A 15,592-nucleotide genomic window follows, 5' to 3' on the forward strand; every position below is an offset into this window, starting at 1 on the left:
TTTTTTTCTATATTTTTTTAAAAGCTAAAATGGATAGAATTATCATAATAACGCCCGCATGTTATCAGAAATGACCGGGCCACTGTAACTTGATAATGCCCTCATATTACTTGACGACGGGCCATTATCACGCCCGTTGTTAGGTGACGTAACGTTCAATAGTGACGTCATCTGGTTTGTTCTATGACGTTTCCATATTTGTAAAAGTGGGTCAGTGACATTCGTGTTGATTGCAGTAAATGTTTCAAAACCGATATTGTTGTTTCTATTTATTTGATAACAAATTCCATCCATTTTAGCTATAATAACGGTAACGCTATTTTTCAGGGCATTATCATTTGCAGAAGCCCTCAGGACCACTACATATGTTTCCGATACAACGCTTGAATGTAAACATAAACGTTAACAATGGAATATATATATAGCACCAAATGTGAACGTTTAAAGTAATATAGCTAAAATGGATAGAATTATCATAAAAATGACCGCATGTTTACAGAAATCTGCGGGCCACTGTAAGCTGATAGCAGTCCGCTTTCCCCTAACGACGGGCTACTATCTATTCTATTGCTATGTGACGTCATTGGCGTCACGTTTCTTTTTTGTGAGGTCATCCTATAGCATGTTCTATGACGTTGCTATTTGTAACTCAGTGACCTCCGTTATAAGCTTTTTTTCTATATTTTTTTATAAATAAAGTCACAAACATGGTTACTTTAATAAATAGTCTTTGCGCATCACAATTAATGATATTAACACACAAAACAGTGTCGAATAACTAATTTCTGTACCAGAATTTCCATGTGAAATATGTGAGGTGGGTGTTGGAAAATTCATAATGGCTGTTACTGACAGTATACAGTCTCATATTAGGTCAGTAACAACCATCTTGGATTTTACTTACGGTATACAGGCTCATGTGGGATCAGTAGTTCTGTTCTCTGATTGGTCAGTCTCACTTTGAGGCATAATAAGTATAATTATCACTAGGCTGGTTCCATAGGCTCTGTATAGCTTCTGCAGCTCTTGACAAACCATTAAGGTTATATAGGGGCAGTCGGGTAGCCTAGTGGTTAAAGTGTTAGCTGGACACGTGGAAGACCCAGGTTCGATTCCAGACATGGGTACAATTTGTGAAGTTAATTTCTGGTGTCCCCGCTGTGATATTCCTGGAATATTGCTAAACACGGATTCTGATTATTTTTAATATAGATGTAGGTTACCTGTAGATCCGCGCTAAATATAATTTGGAATGCATTTTGTAACCTATAATTGTACATTCCATTCTTTAAAAATGCCTACCGAAATTGATTTGAGAAAGAGGTTCTTTAGTATTAATAATAACTTCATCTCTTGCTTGATAAGTGTGTTAGAACCTACACCGAAACTCTTCTAATTGTAATAAAGAAGTTGTTCATTCATATATCTTTACTTTGCACTCCAAATCCTAAATGCCTCTCAAAGAAATCCTTCGTGTAATATATTATTTCTTTGTCTTTGTCTACACATTGAGGTTGAACCTACTTGAAGTGTCTTTGTGCCCCAGCTGCCTATATGCTTATTGTAGGAGGCGAGGTAGGTAAGGCACAGCATCATTAGATTGTGTCATCAGACCCCACAGCATGGGACAGCTCTCAAATCAGTCATTGGTTTATCTGTCCCAGTGTTAATTTTATTTACAGGCAGCTGTCATACAGATGGACTGTTTCTGAGTGTGGCGTTAATGAACTCAGAAACAACTCTTGACCAGTCAAACATGTTCCTGAATGCACGGTCCACAGCATAAACCAAGTCAGAGAGCCTAACCACCCGAACCCCATTTTAGTGTGCTCTTTTGACAAGCATTCTTGATGTATTGGGATCTAAGTATTCGGACCCAAATCACAACAGCTCAATACACCGAGGTCAGTTGGCCTTTGGTCAAGTGTCTGTCTGCTGATCAGTTATGATTGAGATGAACTGTGAAATGATGCTGTTCTTGCATTTTGGTTTCCATTGAAAGGCTTTTTCCAGATTCAATCTCATTAAAATCAGATCTTTGTTCTCGCTACAGCAAAACACTGATCTGAGGACATCCCATTAGGGGTCACACCAGAACGACCTTTCATCCAACTAATCAGAGCGTCGCATACCAGATCATGAAAGTGACATTCGGAATGTGATTTCTAATCATGCAACCTCGAAAACTATAACACGGGATATTCCGAACCATAGTTACGGGCTTAACGACTGAATCCATACAATCTAGACTATCTATTAGCCATTCCAGAATGTTCTTTCGTTCAGGTTTCAAATTTTTACTCAAGAATTTGTCAAAATATGTTTCGAAGCGTAGTCACCAATTTGAAATTAGTGTCGTAAAGCATGAGAAAGCTGCCTTCTGATTGGCTAATGTCGACTTCTTGTCAGTCATTCCACTGGTTGGTCAAAGTTCGCGTAAGGTCGGTCTGACGTGACCCCTAATGGGATGTCCTCAGATCTTTGTTTAGCGGTAGTGAAAACTAAAATCTGATTTTAATGAGATTGTTTACAGATTATGAAGGTTGCTGAACAATGCCCCACTGTAATGTTGTTACGGATCCCTGTTTGTGACAGCAAAAACAACAATAATAAGGTATAATAACACAAAATAAATTTAATGAATATAACCTCATCATATAAAGTGAAAAATACAATGTAGGTACATTTCATGAAATATTGTTAGTAATGAGAGACAGAAAAATATGTCTGTATAAATAATGGTCACCAGGTCAGATTTTCTTAAGTGAATGTATTTGATGTTGATAACCATCTATTTCTTTCTATATTTACCAGGATAAACATACATGAACCTCAGTTGTTTTTTTAAAAATAATATCAATGCTACTGATTACTTAAACATGTGGTTTCTTAAAAAAAATTCACAATCAGATGTTTCTCTCTTTTGGGGGTGGGGTAGCCTTATTGTAAAAGAGTTTGCTCGTCATGCCGAAGGCCCAGGTGCAATGAACTACATGGGTACAATGTGCTAAGCATATTTCTGGAGTCCCCTGCCATGACTGAGCTGGAATATTGCTAAAAGTGGTTTAAATCCCAACATACTCATTCACTTCATCTTTTTATTTCAATATATATCATATTTCAAAGCAAAGTAAAACATCAAGACATCCTTCTCAAGTTCAAGCTCATGAAGACAACAGGCATTTCCCAATTATTCAGTTCAAAACACCTTCAAAACAAAATTAACAGGACAATGCGACTATACAGCGTACTTGCATTTACTTACAGGCATTTATGCGAAACACTTATGATGGATGGTCAAGCAGTCTTAATCAAAGACAACTTTACTAGATAGGAACCCAGTTGTAATGTTGCTCAATTTAAGTGACAAAGAAGTAAACACCACTATGAAATTAGAGCAATAATTAATTCCGTAAATCTTTTGAGTGGAGATTTGTTCATATGTAAGTCCCAACACTTTTCAAGATCTGTGAATACAAATCCAGCACTTTGCCAAGGAAAGGTAAATTAGAGTACTTTTCATTGAAAAGGGATAAATTCAAGCATGTTTAACATTTATATGAACTCGATCCATGGTCCTGCAGAATGTATGTACAATGCATAATTTCCTTTATCTTGAACATAATCAGATTTTATCTGCTAGATGGTATGCAATGTTCCTCATGAAGAAATTGAGCAAATCTCTCTGATGTTCTCAAAAGTCACTTTGTTATTTCCCAGTGGAGGACAGACTGGTTTAGTGTCATGTTTTGCTGTACACACAGAGTGCCACGCCCATCACCACACAGACCATGCCTGCATATGTTTCTGAAACACAAATTTTGGAAAATGCATCAATAATACTAAAGGTTTGTGTAGCTCTCCTGGCTAAAACTCAATTTCAAAACTTGTCTGATATCCTATAGAATAACAGGCTTTGATGTTTCAATACACAAATATGAAAATAGAGACTTATCGTGGGGACTATTTTTATTTCAATTTGAATTTAGCTCCAATTGTGTTGACTCCCAAAAACTTGCTGCAGCTTCCAGGAAAATAGCACCTGGAGCCAGGTTGAACCCATGGAATTAATTGAATTTTGAGGCTAACTTACCCCAATGTTGAATCTTCTCTCCAAGAAGCCTCCCGGACAGGCTGGTGAAAATGAACGTCAGGGAATTTGTGAGAGGTACTGCAAGGCTCAGCTCTGAAAATATGAATCTGCAACTGAAAGGTGTTGCATAAGACATTTCTAACAATTTAAACACTATATTAATTTGAATTTCAGTCACTAGAAAAGTACTGAGTTATGGCCTCAGCTGCATCCTTCCAATTTGTATATTCCTCAAACTGTGATGTGATACATACCATTTATTTGATTGACTGTCAACGATAAAAATTGTCTTTATAAAAAATACCTATGACAATTTATGTATCTTATCCAAAATAGTAATACAAAATTATCTTTTTGCATGTTTCACCATAACGATAATGAAAAATTTTGGAAAGAAGAATCTGAAACTATGAAAATGTTACAGGAAGATGACATGTGCGTGAGTGAGTTAAACATTGGTGGTGTGAAAAGCAGATGATTATGATTTTGTTTGTTTTGTTTCTTTGTTTGATGTTTAACGCCGCACTCAGCAATATTCCAGCTATATGATGGCGGTCTGTAAACAATCGAGTCTGGATCAGACAAGCCAGTGATTGACAGCATGAGCATCGATCCACGCATTTGGGATCGATGACATGTATCAACCAAGTCAGCGAGCCTGACCACCCAATCCCGTTAGTTGCCTTTGACGACAAGCATAGTCGACTTTTACGGCAACTATGGGCAGATGATTATGAATATTTATAGCCACATCTGAAGGTAATAAAGCCAATAGGGCAAAACGATCTTCCGGTACCTGCCTCCAAACAAACTAGTCACATACCTGCTGATGCTAGTGTTATGTAGAACAAGATGGATCCAGACTGGTTCACAAGGAAGGGGACTAAGTACTGTAAATTGAAGTACAACAGTAGAGATTAGGGTTGTAACAATAGACTTTAGAAGGATACAATATTTATCTCAACAGTATGGTCACGATATGATGCATAATATGATACATGACACAATACATGAAAACTCAACACATGACATTTTTTTTATAAGAAAATGAATAATAGCCTAACTTAACCACATGTAGTAGATTTGAATCCATACATTTGTAAGTTGTATCATTTTTTATCAATACAAGACCTATCAGTACAATACATGTATCGTGGTAGAGTATCATGATGCACTAAACATTCAGTGAACCATTACACTCCTGGTATAAAATATGGGAAGAGCTTTCACACAAGTTTGTATAAGAATTTAAAAACCTTGAATTCTGACATGGTTTTGTAAAATCAGTACAATAAGCATGTGAATATAATATATAACGCTAGTCTGAAAGCCTGAGACTACTAAGCTGTCTTGGAGACAAATAAATATACAATGATGGTAGTCCTTGAAGACTAGCAGTATTTAAAAGCTATTATTCTCAACCAGTTCATTTTTGTCTCATTCAAGCAGGACTAGTGAAATAATGTTTACACTAGTCCTCTGAACATGTCTTAAAATAAACAAATTTTGAAGGCTGAAAAGGTCTTATCATTATTTAATTATTTTTTCTCCGGGACCATTCATTACCCATGTGCATATTTGGAATTTAAGATTCACACACATTTACGGTTTTATCCAATAATATTAGTTCATAGAAACCTTCCAGTTGAAGAAAATAAATCCTAGTTCAGCAAGGAACTGCCTTATCCTGCTGTCATGTTTAATTTTCTCAATCCCTTCACTGCCCTTCTTGATGAAAGGATTTGTAGATCCCCATAGTGCTGCCACAGCTATCAACCAGAAGGCATTCTCTGCAAACATTCAAAACTATTTCAGCACTTATGTGAACATAACATATCGGCATAATGAATTAAGTCTTTCTACTCAAAAGATAAACAAGGGAGATTTCAAACAAACAGCAGGTATGTGTAAAACAAGTGCAAATATTTTTAGTTTTACCATTCTAGTGTCATCTACGGGTATGTAAAAAATATTTACCGTATTCGGCGTAATAAGCGCCCCGCTCTAATAAGCGTCCACGGCGATATTTGCTAATATATTGACAAGTGAACAATCCCAATTAGAATCCCTTCCGATTGATCAATCTACACAAGACTTATTTATTCGTGTATAATACGCACTCGTGTGTTATATACACCCTTAATTACGGGCAATTAAATTGTATAAACAGTTCAGACCGTCAGCATAAACCACAAAATTTATCTTTCAACTGTTTTTTCCACCAAAATAATATTCTAATAAGAGCCCCCTATTTCTAATTTGGAGAGCGCCTTGGGCGCTTATTACGTTGAATACAGTTTTTCTAATTCCACATCAGTTAAAGACAAAGATGTATCAACTACAGTTCTGCCTTTTTTGTTTTGTCATAAATGACACAAAAGTTGACATGTTTTTATTATGATATTCAACAGACAACTGAAAAAAGTTTTTTTAGTCATAGTCCTAATAAAGCCATGTTTAGGAAACCCTTCTAAAATGTATAACTTAATGATTATTATCATGTGGGGATTGCCTGATAGAACAGGTCCCTATCAACCTATGCTTGTCATACAAGAACATGTGAACAGTATGGGATCAGATACGACTAAATGAAATGTGGATAATAGTAGTTGAAGGTAAAAAACTAGTAAGTTTAGCAATGTTTTGTTTGTTTGTTTGTTTGATGCTTAACGCCGAACTTAGCAATATTCCGGCTATATGACATAAGTCTGTAAATAATCGAGTCTGGACCAGACAATCCAGTGATTGACATCATGAACATCGATCCACGCAATTGGGATTGATGACATGCATCAACCAAGTCAGGGAGTCAGGGAGCCTGACCACCCGATCCCGTTAGTCGCCTTTTATGACAAGTGTAGTCGCCTTGTATGGCAAGCATGGGTTGCTGAAGACCTATTCTACCTCGGATCTTAACGGATCGGTCCCTATGCAATCTTTTTATAGACAGGATGGCCCAAAAGCCGGCACACTGACGATTTACAGATGGCAGTGTCAAGTATGGCCCAATGAATAAAAATCTTTACGTATTCACTACTAATTTTCACTTCTAATTAGTGTTTGATGTAACAATTTTTAAAGCAAACATTTAAGGTAGGAATCAATATTTCTTGCTTAGTGTGCTTAGAAGCAAAATATATACGGTGCCCAGTGTATCATCCCACCACTTTATAGCTCCCCATAGTATGACTACAAGGCCTACCTAAACAATTTTTAAGTTTGGTTGGATAATGGAGGAACAATTGTGCCAGTTTTTAATTCTCAAATGTTTGTCAATTGAACTCTAGGGCTGTAGTTGTTTGCTGGACAATAACCACTGCCACTGTTCCAGGTACAGAAACATGTTTACTCTTGAATCTATTAAGGTTGGGACGAGTCCAAATTGACTACCCGGGTACCCCCCTCCCTATTACCCACTTCTGATCTCAGATGTCTCAAAATGTCCAACTGGGAACACTTTTAGCTTAGCCCTGGCAAAACGTATTTAGATACATGTATTAAACAATCTGGTCATTCATACACTGAAGGTGAAATAAGTTATATCTTTATTCAACCATATAAAAAAATCAGAAGGAATGGGAGCACGGTCAGAAAGAAATGCGAACATTATTGACTTGTGTTACCATAGAGTTCTAGATATTTTTGTAATTAAACAATATATCACGTGACTAACCACGGGTCCGTGTCGTCCTGTGGGTACCCGGGTCCTACTCAGTACCCACCCCGCCCGGGTGCCCGAGTTACCTGTCCCAGCCCTAAAATCTATGTAGATCTAGATTTGACACAAAATATCTGGATCCAGTAAATGTGTACAAATATTCTACAAAACCGTAAGAGTTAAACTTTTTTTTATCATAACAAATCAATTAGTACCAGGAAGATTATATTTAGATGGAAGATATTATATATAGATCCACTGTCATTATTTTTTTAAAATACTTGGAGTAAGGTTGTTGTTGCAGTTTTGACTATATGATCGAAAACTGGACAAGTCGTACATTTGTAGCTTGGACTACAAAATAGTAATAACAGATTAACTTTATTAATGATGACCATATTATTTACGTATTCATATCATAAAGGTCGATAATGTGACCTTACCAATATTCGAAGATTCGGCCATTATCTAGGATCATCAAAAATACATGAACACTCTTTTGTAGCAGACACCCGGAAGCTAGTCGTCTGCGGATGTGGCTCAAGCTCCATAGCAGGGCGCGGCACGTTTATAGGGACCACGGTATCAATGTGCAGAGCTTAGAAAATTCTGTCACAACCCCACATCACAGAACAAATGATTATCACGCCTTGACCAGTCGATGATGAGGCGATATTTGCACTGCTATTTCAAGTTATATGATTGAACATAATGGTGCATTATTTCTATAAACATTGACATGAGATACACAACCAGAAATTCCTTTCCAACTTCAGCCACTATTTTCCTAAAAACAAATGATTAAACAGATATCAAATGCAAAACAACATTAACCGATCCGACCGACTTTGGCAAAACATGCATATTTACATCTTCTGTAAAGTTTATCTCCCTCTCGGAAATAAAAACGGACGCCAATAAACCCATTTGTAAGAAGCAAAAAAACCCGTTTCATTTGGGGTAGCCTAATGTCAGTCGTGCACGGACGTGTCAACTTGAAATGGAAGCTCAAGATATATCTTTGTATAGTGTCCCTGGTTTCACCAGAGGCCATATACCGACCATATACCGATATATGGTATATGGTCTCTGGTTTCACAGATCAGATGGTTGCCACACCGAGAAGATAGGGTCAGTTTTGGTTCTTAACAGCTCATGCTTGTCGTAAGAGGCGACTGACGGGATGGGGTGGTAATGTTCGCTGACTTGGTTGAATCATGTCATAGTATCTCAATTGCGTAGATTCGATGGGTTGTCTGGTCCAGACTCGATTATATACATATCGCCGTCATATAGCTGGAATATTTCATTTAACAACAAGCAAATAAAACCAACGAGCCCAGACCAAGTTAGTTCACTGGAGTGAGTTCCACTCCAACTCATTCCCTTTATGAATATATCTCATTCAAAATACGAGAAGACGTACAGCGATCGACTCTCTTCTCTTAATGAACTCAATGATTATCAGCTCGAGTGACTTAACGAGTGAAAACCATTATCATACAATATGTCTCCCTTATTCGCGTAGATTTGTCACGAGCCATATATAATATCTTGACTGATTTGTTTTACGATTAAAAGTCTTGCCGTCAAAACAAGTGTTTCATGAGGTTTCGCTTTCCTTTTATCTGTTTTGTTCTTTCAAATGATTGTTGTTAAAACAATTGCGATCTGTGTAATGATCCATTTAATATGCTCGTACAAACAGTTTTGCAATTTTACAAAATGACGTGAAAATGAGATCTAGAATAAATTATATGTGTATTGAGCGACACACATCCTTGGTTTTCAAACAAAAAATAAGTGTCTTCCGTTTAGAAAAAGGTCATAGCCCATGAACCTTTGACCTTAGATTCCATATATTTATAATATAGTCCCCCAAATAAAGTTATGTATAAACTTAAATAAAAATAAAATAATTCTATAAATGAACCATCGAGTATTAAGGGACTCTCAAGCAGGGAGCATTTCTTATAAGGTGTCCACTCGGCTTATTCCGCTACCTATACATGATGAAGACAGCCATGTTATGTAGAAATTATAATCCTGTTTTCGACACAAAAAGTTTGAGCATTATGACAAGCGATTATTTGATTTAAACAAAGGCGTTTTTTTGCATTGGTAAAACAAAATATAACTGAATAATTGAGGATGATCATCATGAGCCTCAGAAGTACATGTGTCTAAGTATTCCTAAAAGTATTTCGCAAGCCAACACTAAAATCAGCACTGTACTCAGACACGGACGGTGATGTTTTAATGCCTAGTGTTTCCATCGCCTGTGCTTGCATGACAACTATTTGGATGCCGATGTTAAGTGGCTTTTAACATCCCCAATTAACTAAATCTTTTAAACTTTATTCTCATTTGTATATATATATAATTTACCAATTCATTCAAACGAAACACTCTTGAAATATAAGCACTCAAGTTGTACATCACAGCTTAATGGCTCCCATTACAGACACGCGTTCTTTTTGTCTCAACAATTCATTCAAACGAAACACTCTTGAAATATAAGCACTCAAGTTGTACATCACAGCTTAATGGCTCTCATTACAGACACGCGTTCTTTTTGTTTCAACTGAAATCAACAGCTAAAACGCAACCGGCTCGCATATATATAAAAGCATCTCAATTGATATTAAAAGTTACTTGTGTACATCCTGTTGAAAGTGACGGAGAGCTTGCGATGACATTTTTACTGCTTCTCATAGTCGGCTGTTTTGGGGTGGTCCGCAGTTGTCATAACGTGGAATGGATTTTTCCATCTTCCGTCAAATGGACACTTGATGGACATGTGCGAGTGTCAGTTGTGTCCAAAACATTACAACAGTGCTTTATGGCTTGTGCTGGGTCCTTGGAGAACATTCTTTGTAAGAAACTAAAATCTCTAGCTGTACGGGATGAGGTTGAACGGGTATCCCAAGGCAAGGTTATTTCTCTGAAGAAAGAAGTGGTCATAACCAAGAAGGAAAGAGTAGATTCTACTGACATCTCTGGACTAACCGTAAGTACGCAGGTGCTGTTTGATGGAGGTTCTACCTTGACGCCAATCACAATACACATAGGAGCCCGCAGTTCATTGCCCGTCAAGCAAGAAACTGGAAAGACAGTTTCAAACATGAAAGAAAACAGCGGGACATCCATATTTGATAAACTCCGTGGACGTACTGACACCAAAAGGAAGGTTTTTACTTTAACGCAAGGAAATTCCCTTCTTGTGTTCAATTCAAGAAAGGCGAATTTCGTCCCGACTGGATTCCTACTCAAGACAGGGAAAATACAGAGAATGGCATTTGATATGAGAAGGTCGATTATATTTTACATCCGCATCATAAATTCATACGATCATATGTTTCAATACACCATGATGGCCCAGCACCAGGAACTGGGTTTGAAAGGACAACTGATTTGTTTTCAGGTTGTTGCAGATTATCAATTCCTGGTTGTCATGTCAGTCCGGCATTCTGGTGGAAAACTAATGACCTACAATTATAACACTAAGAAAGTTGTTACTTTGTTTAAACCCAGAACCTTTTCAGCTGGTAATATAATTGTCAACTCCAAAGAGAGGATTGTGTATTTTGCTTTTCATTTTAAGCGCAGGTATCGTTTACAAAAAGTAAAATTCACAACCGCCGGTGAGAGAGAAAGTGTTGGCTATGAAAAACTCTCTTTTGCTATGATTTACCCTCATTTTGATATATATGGGGGGACATTTTATGGCTTTGGTAAACGTGGCCTGATAATGATGAGCATGGTTTCCAAAGTCGCTCACCTGATAAAATTGCGACGATCTCCAATTCTCTGCCATGCCGTCATGGCCACAGAAAAGGCGATATTAGTTTTCTGCCACAGTGATAGTTGCCCACTTGTCAATCCTATGTGTGTTATCTTTGTATACACCATCGACGGGAAGTATGCTAAAAGGATGAAGCTCCCAATGGGACAGAAAGGACCAGTTTTCAGGATTTGATAGTACAGTCGTGCCTCGTTTATACGGACACTTGCGTCATTTCATAATTCGTCCGTATAAACGAATTTCCGTATAACTGAAACCAGCTTCTACTTATTTCGTAGACAGTGACCACCGCGATATACAGCAATGAAGAGAGTCTATTAAAACAGTCGTTCAGGCGTATCACCATGGTCACGGCGTCTCAGCCTGATGTGGAGGACTACCAAAAGATTCCAGAATGAGACTTTTACCACTTTGGTGAAACACAGGAGCAGGGATATGGTGCTGATAAACCCATAATAATCAGGGCGAATCTGTTTCTCGAAACCTACGTTCAAATGTTTCTGCCATGCCTACACATTCAATTGTGATGCCTTAAATGGCTGTTACTATCAAGATCCAATATGGCTTCCTCTCCCTGCTGACCGAGATGACCGGCACAAGGAGAGCCTGGTGTACATAGGAACAATTTCACCAAAACCTTTCTTTGAGGCAGAAACCAATCTTTTGGAAAGATATTCCGTGATCCAAGATGCGATCCGGATACTATTGATCGGAAACGGATCGATAAAATGCTGTTCCTAAATCATCTTCCCGAGGCAAGTGAGTTAACTGACTATAAAAGTCCAGTTAACTCTCTTGCCTCGGGAAGATGCTCCTAAATAAACCCACGTAAATTTTAAAACTTATTGCGTCAGGATGTTTTAGTATTCTGACAATTATGTTTGGGTGATTTTTTTAAATTGTGTGTAAAATGTTCTGAATAACAATAACACCTCTCATTTATGACACACTGTTTCCTCATTTACTAGAACTCTGTTCGTTGGTTATAAAGCATGGTATCGACAGAATCACCGATCGGCACTATTATCTTAATTTATAACTCAATCATCCAAAACTGGCTTTCACGGGCGATATCGCTTGGTTGGGATCAAGACATAGACCATTCTAAGCCAGTATGCTTGACCTTGAGGTCAAATCGAAAGCGAGGCTAACATAGGCAATAACACGCTGGAAACGGCGAAAAGAAAAGATTACTGCTGTGTTCCTTTGTGTAGGAGCGATGCCCGAACGAAAAATTGAAATCAGGAAGTACATTGAGAATTTTCTTATTTGCCGCCATTATGTTAATTTGACTTTGCCTACGTTAGCCTCGTTCTGGTTTATATCTGAATATTCATGAGGCCTCATTAAGAATAGTCCTAGGAGATATATGCTACAGCATCACCAAGCTTTGAAGGCCATTTTGACGTCATCGGTTACATGTCACAATGAAATGACATCACTAATCCCTGCCCCTGAAGTTGGGTAGCTTTGCTTTTTGCACCAAAGACACCCAAGGTTATTTAAGAAATAAACGACGAGTGGAAGTTGTTTATCGAACAATAAAACACTGCGCCCCTCATGATTTATTCTCCCTGTACCATAAACAACAACCACGAATCGTTTATTTCTTATGTGATGTATCAACATTATGTACAGCCTCTTTAGGGATGTTGATAATATGTACAAGGTTTAAAACTATTTCCCTAAATTTTAAAAATGATGACTTCCTGAACTGAATCTGGCTTCGGCAATGTCGGACAAGTCCATTTCATAAACAGGGAGGTTTCGTCTTAGTATTTCCCGCATCACAATCCTCACGGCGATCATCTGAACTTTTACTCACAATGCCGATTGTCATATTTCTCCCACTTTCGGTTGCCACTACGTTTATCTGCGTTGCCCAGCTAAATCTATTGGGAACGATTCGCTAGACACTTCCCTTTCAAAAATAAATTCGTCCAATATACGACGTCATCAAGTTGCGAGCGCATCTTCGAATTTCCAGATATGACGTCATGATTGAACAATGTTTTATCGTCAAATAAACACGCTTCGTTCTTCATTGTTCTTTGCGATTTATCAAGAAGTTATCTTGTATTACTGCTGAATATAAGACAGATACGCGATAAATACCGAACTTAAACGTAAAAAGGACTTGTCCGACATTTCCGAGGTCGGATTCTATTCAGGGAGTCAACATTATTAAAATTTGGGTAAACATTTTTAAAGCTTGTACATTTTATCAACATCCTTAGGATGCTGTACATAATGTTGATATCTTGCGCCCCTCATTGTTTATTCTCCCTGCAGTGTTTTATTGTACGATAAACAACTCTCACTCGTCGTTTAGTTCTTAATTAAAGACAGAAAAAAGGAAGAATGATTTTTGATGATAAACAGAATCCCACCCTCGTGTCTTTTGATATCAAATATAGCAAGACTTGTTAAGATTTTAAAAATTTAATATATTACATGCCTCGAAGTTTTAAACCTTTTTTTCAACTTGAGTTATATATTTGACACGAGTGGACACGAGTGTTAGATCCTCTGTATGTTTTAAGACCCCTATGGCTTTATTTATTAAAGGGGTGTATTTCCCCACCTCGTTTGGTTGGTTGAGTAGTCCTGATACATTATCAGTCCTATTGTCCTCACCACTTGAAATAGCATCGCGAAATATCGTCATTATTAATTAACAAAGATAGCTGCATGTGTGCTAATACTGGTTACGTAAAAAAGGCCATTCCGCCGATAATACATATTTCATACAGATTTGACAAAATGCAAAGTGGGCTTTTCGAGAAATAACCATATTGCTAGAGTTACACATCATCATTTAGTTTTGATCACTTGGTTACACATGATCAGTATTAGCATACATGCAGCTTCGTCTGTCAGCCACGCTATGACTAATATATAATATATATTACATGTTATGACCAGTAAGATAACCATTAACTTCTAACAGATTACCTTTGGAAAATAGCTGGAGAAAAGTTAAATGCCTTGTTTCCATTACCTCGCTGTGACCACTGATTGGATGCTGATGTCAAGTGGTTGTCTTTTAACATTCCTAATTAACGTAATCTCTTAGACTTTATTCCTATTTGTATTACCGATTCATTCAAACGAAACACACTTAAATGACATGAACACTTAAGATGTACTTTACGGCAGCTTAATGGCTCTCATTAACAGTTAGACATTCGTTTCTAGTTTTTTTGTCTCAACTGACATTTGTCCAAAACTGCTCAGGCATCTCTAGGATATATCACGAATATCTCATTTATAGACGTACGAATTGTGTGAGACAAAGTCATTGTTCATCCATGTTGAGGGTCAAGGTCATAGCCTGAAAGAGTTGTTGTCAAGGGTTCCAGTTAAATCATATCACTTGAACAGACAGTTGCGTGGATCGATGCTCACGATGTCAATCACTGGATTGTCTGTTGTGCAGCATTAACAACAAACAAACAAAGTCATGTCAGTGTACACAGCTTGTTGGTTGGCTGGTTGTTGTTTAACGCCACACTCAGCAATATTCCAGCTATACGACGGCGGTCTGTAAATAATCGAGTCGGAACCAGACAATCAAGTGACTGACATCATGAGCATCGATCCACGCAATTGGGATACGATGACATGCATCAACCAAGTCAGCGAGCCTGACCACCCGATCCCTTTTCGGCAAGCATGGGTTGCTGAAGACCTATTCTATCCCGGGTCTTCACTGGTCACACAGCTTGTTGAATAAATTGGACTGACATTTTCACATAGAAGTCATGTCAATGCGTGCTCAAAAAGTCAAGTTTTAAAGAACAAAACTTGTTCAAATAATATTTTAATAATGAAAATAACGCTTCGATCCCTTCCTCCTGCTCAAATTAAATGTGAAGACATGAATTGCTTGGACAACGTAGTTGCCGGAGCCTTGATCCTCTTTAGTTTCAAGGGAGCTTCAAGTGATGTAGGTCTTAAACGTTACAGCTTTGGTGAAACCCACAAAAAGGCGTATGGTGCCGACCTGGAATTAACGTCTTCGTTGTTTCAATGC

At 37.7% G+C, this 15,592-nt stretch overlaps 1 protein-coding gene across 1 annotated transcript; it reads right to left on the reverse strand.

The window, feature by feature from the left end:
* Nucleotides 1-2,706: 2,706 nt before the first annotated feature.
* LOC139479757 (transmembrane protein 234 homolog) lies at nucleotides 2,707-8,489 on the reverse strand. The gene is made up of 5 exons (XM_071262615.1): nucleotides 8,195-8,489; nucleotides 5,732-5,883; nucleotides 4,917-4,983; nucleotides 4,094-4,186; nucleotides 2,707-3,807 (listed from the first exon to the last, which is right to left on the reverse strand). Exons 1-5 carry the CDS (start codon nucleotides 8,214-8,216, stop codon nucleotides 3,743-3,745), a joined length of 399 nt encoding a protein of 132 aa, XP_071118716.1. The 5' UTR covers nucleotides 8,217-8,489; the 3' UTR covers nucleotides 2,707-3,742.
* Nucleotides 8,490-15,592: the final 7,103 nt, after the last annotated feature.

Source organism: Haliotis cracherodii, unplaced genomic scaffold, assembly GCF_022045235.1.
Source record: "Haliotis cracherodii isolate W230 unplaced genomic scaffold, xgHalCrac1.p SCAF_4, whole genome shotgun sequence".
In the NCBI taxonomy this organism is placed as follows: domain Eukaryota; kingdom Metazoa; phylum Mollusca; class Gastropoda; order Lepetellida; family Haliotidae; genus Haliotis; species Haliotis cracherodii.